The sequence below is a fragment of the Hipposideros armiger genome, unplaced genomic scaffold (assembly GCF_001890085.2).
Source record: "Hipposideros armiger isolate ML-2016 unplaced genomic scaffold, ASM189008v1 scaffold_13, whole genome shotgun sequence".
Taxonomy (NCBI): domain Eukaryota; kingdom Metazoa; phylum Chordata; class Mammalia; order Chiroptera; family Hipposideridae; genus Hipposideros; species Hipposideros armiger.
Genome location: NW_017731363.1, coordinates 4,365,162 through 4,366,405, shown reverse-complemented (window position 1 = coordinate 4,366,405; position 1,244 = coordinate 4,365,162). Strand labels below are relative to the sequence as shown.

Genomic DNA, 1,244 nt, shown 5'->3' with positions numbered 1-1,244 from the left:
TGAAGCAACGTCCTCCACAACTAGACTGAAGAACAAAAGGACAGCAACTTGTCTGTTCCCGTTCCCCGATTCCCCAATGCTGTTACCATCCCCCAATTCCCCAATAAAATCTTTAAAAAAAAAAAGTGTACACCTAACTGGGCACTCAATAATATATAACATAAATGGCACCTATTTGGAAAGTTTTACACACGTGCCATTTGTTTAAGCCTCACGACAACCCCACGGGTTAAGAGCTTATTACCTCTATTTTAGAAATGAGGATACTGAGCACGAGGATATTTTTAAATTAAAAAACAAACAAACAAAAAACCACCTCGTCCAAGGTCGCAGGGCTAGTAAATGGTGAGTCTGGTGTTTTAAGGAGCCACTCAGTCTCCAGATTCCTTGCTCTCAACATACTACATGGCCTCTGGGTCAAGAGGAATGCAGTTAGGAAGATTTAAAATGAGTGGGCCGGGAAGGGGAGCGGTCAAGCAGACACTCCAGCAAGTCCAAGGCCCCCTTTTCTGTCTGCAGTAAACGCACGGGCACTTCTGGAGCACATCTCCTAGCCCCGCGCCGTGACCTCCACCGGATCTGGTGGAGCTCCCCTCCCCCCGTCGACGCAGGTGGCCAAGCAGCCGCTCCTCCCGGGGCCAGGATCGGAGCACACCGCCTGGAGGCAAAACAAAGGCCTGCAGCTCCCGGAGCTCCCCGCCGCGCCCAAGGCGGCACCGCCCCGGACGCCCCGAGGCCCGGCCCGCTCTCCGGGTCCCCCGGCCCCACCTCAGCCCCGCTCGCGCCCCACCCCGGGCCGCTCACGCAGCCTCACCGGCTTCTGGGCGGCGCCCGATAACACGCGGGAGACGGCGGCGAGCATCTTCCTCATGGACTGATGGCAGTGGCGGTGGCGGTGGCGGTGCCGGTGGCGACGACGGCGCCTAACGATCCAAGAGAGGCCCCCACCCAGGTGTCTCCCAAGTCTCCTTCAGGCGCCCGGAACGGTTGCCACGCCCTAACCGCAGCGCGACGTGACCGAGACGTAGACGTTATACGCCGCGCCAGGCCGCAGGCCAACCAGGAGAGTTCCCAAGGCATTCCCCGCCCACCAGAAAGGCTCATTGGGTATCGGCACCAGAGGGGGCGGTGCTAAGGGCTCTTGCTGTCACCCCGGGTGGGGGGACGCTGACTCCAGGGCGCATGCATGGGACAGTAGGGCACCGCCCTCGGAGCCGCGCAGGAAAAGATCCTTCATGGATTTA

The 1,244-nt window shown here is 58.9% G+C and overlaps 1 protein-coding gene across 1 annotated transcript in view; it reads right to left on the bottom strand.

Annotated features, from left to right (window-relative positions):
• The window catches only part of PDHA1 (pyruvate dehydrogenase E1 subunit alpha 1), a 15,425-nt gene extending 14,413 nt beyond the window's left edge, over positions 1-1,012 (bottom strand). Inside the window, exon 1 of the mRNA XM_019666866.1 lies at positions 815-1,012. Within this exon, the coding sequence (XP_019522411.1) occupies positions 815-871 (57 nt within the window). The 5' untranslated portion in view covers positions 872-1,012. The remainder of the gene's footprint in view (positions 1-814) is intronic.
• Positions 1,013-1,244: the final 232 nt, after the last annotated feature.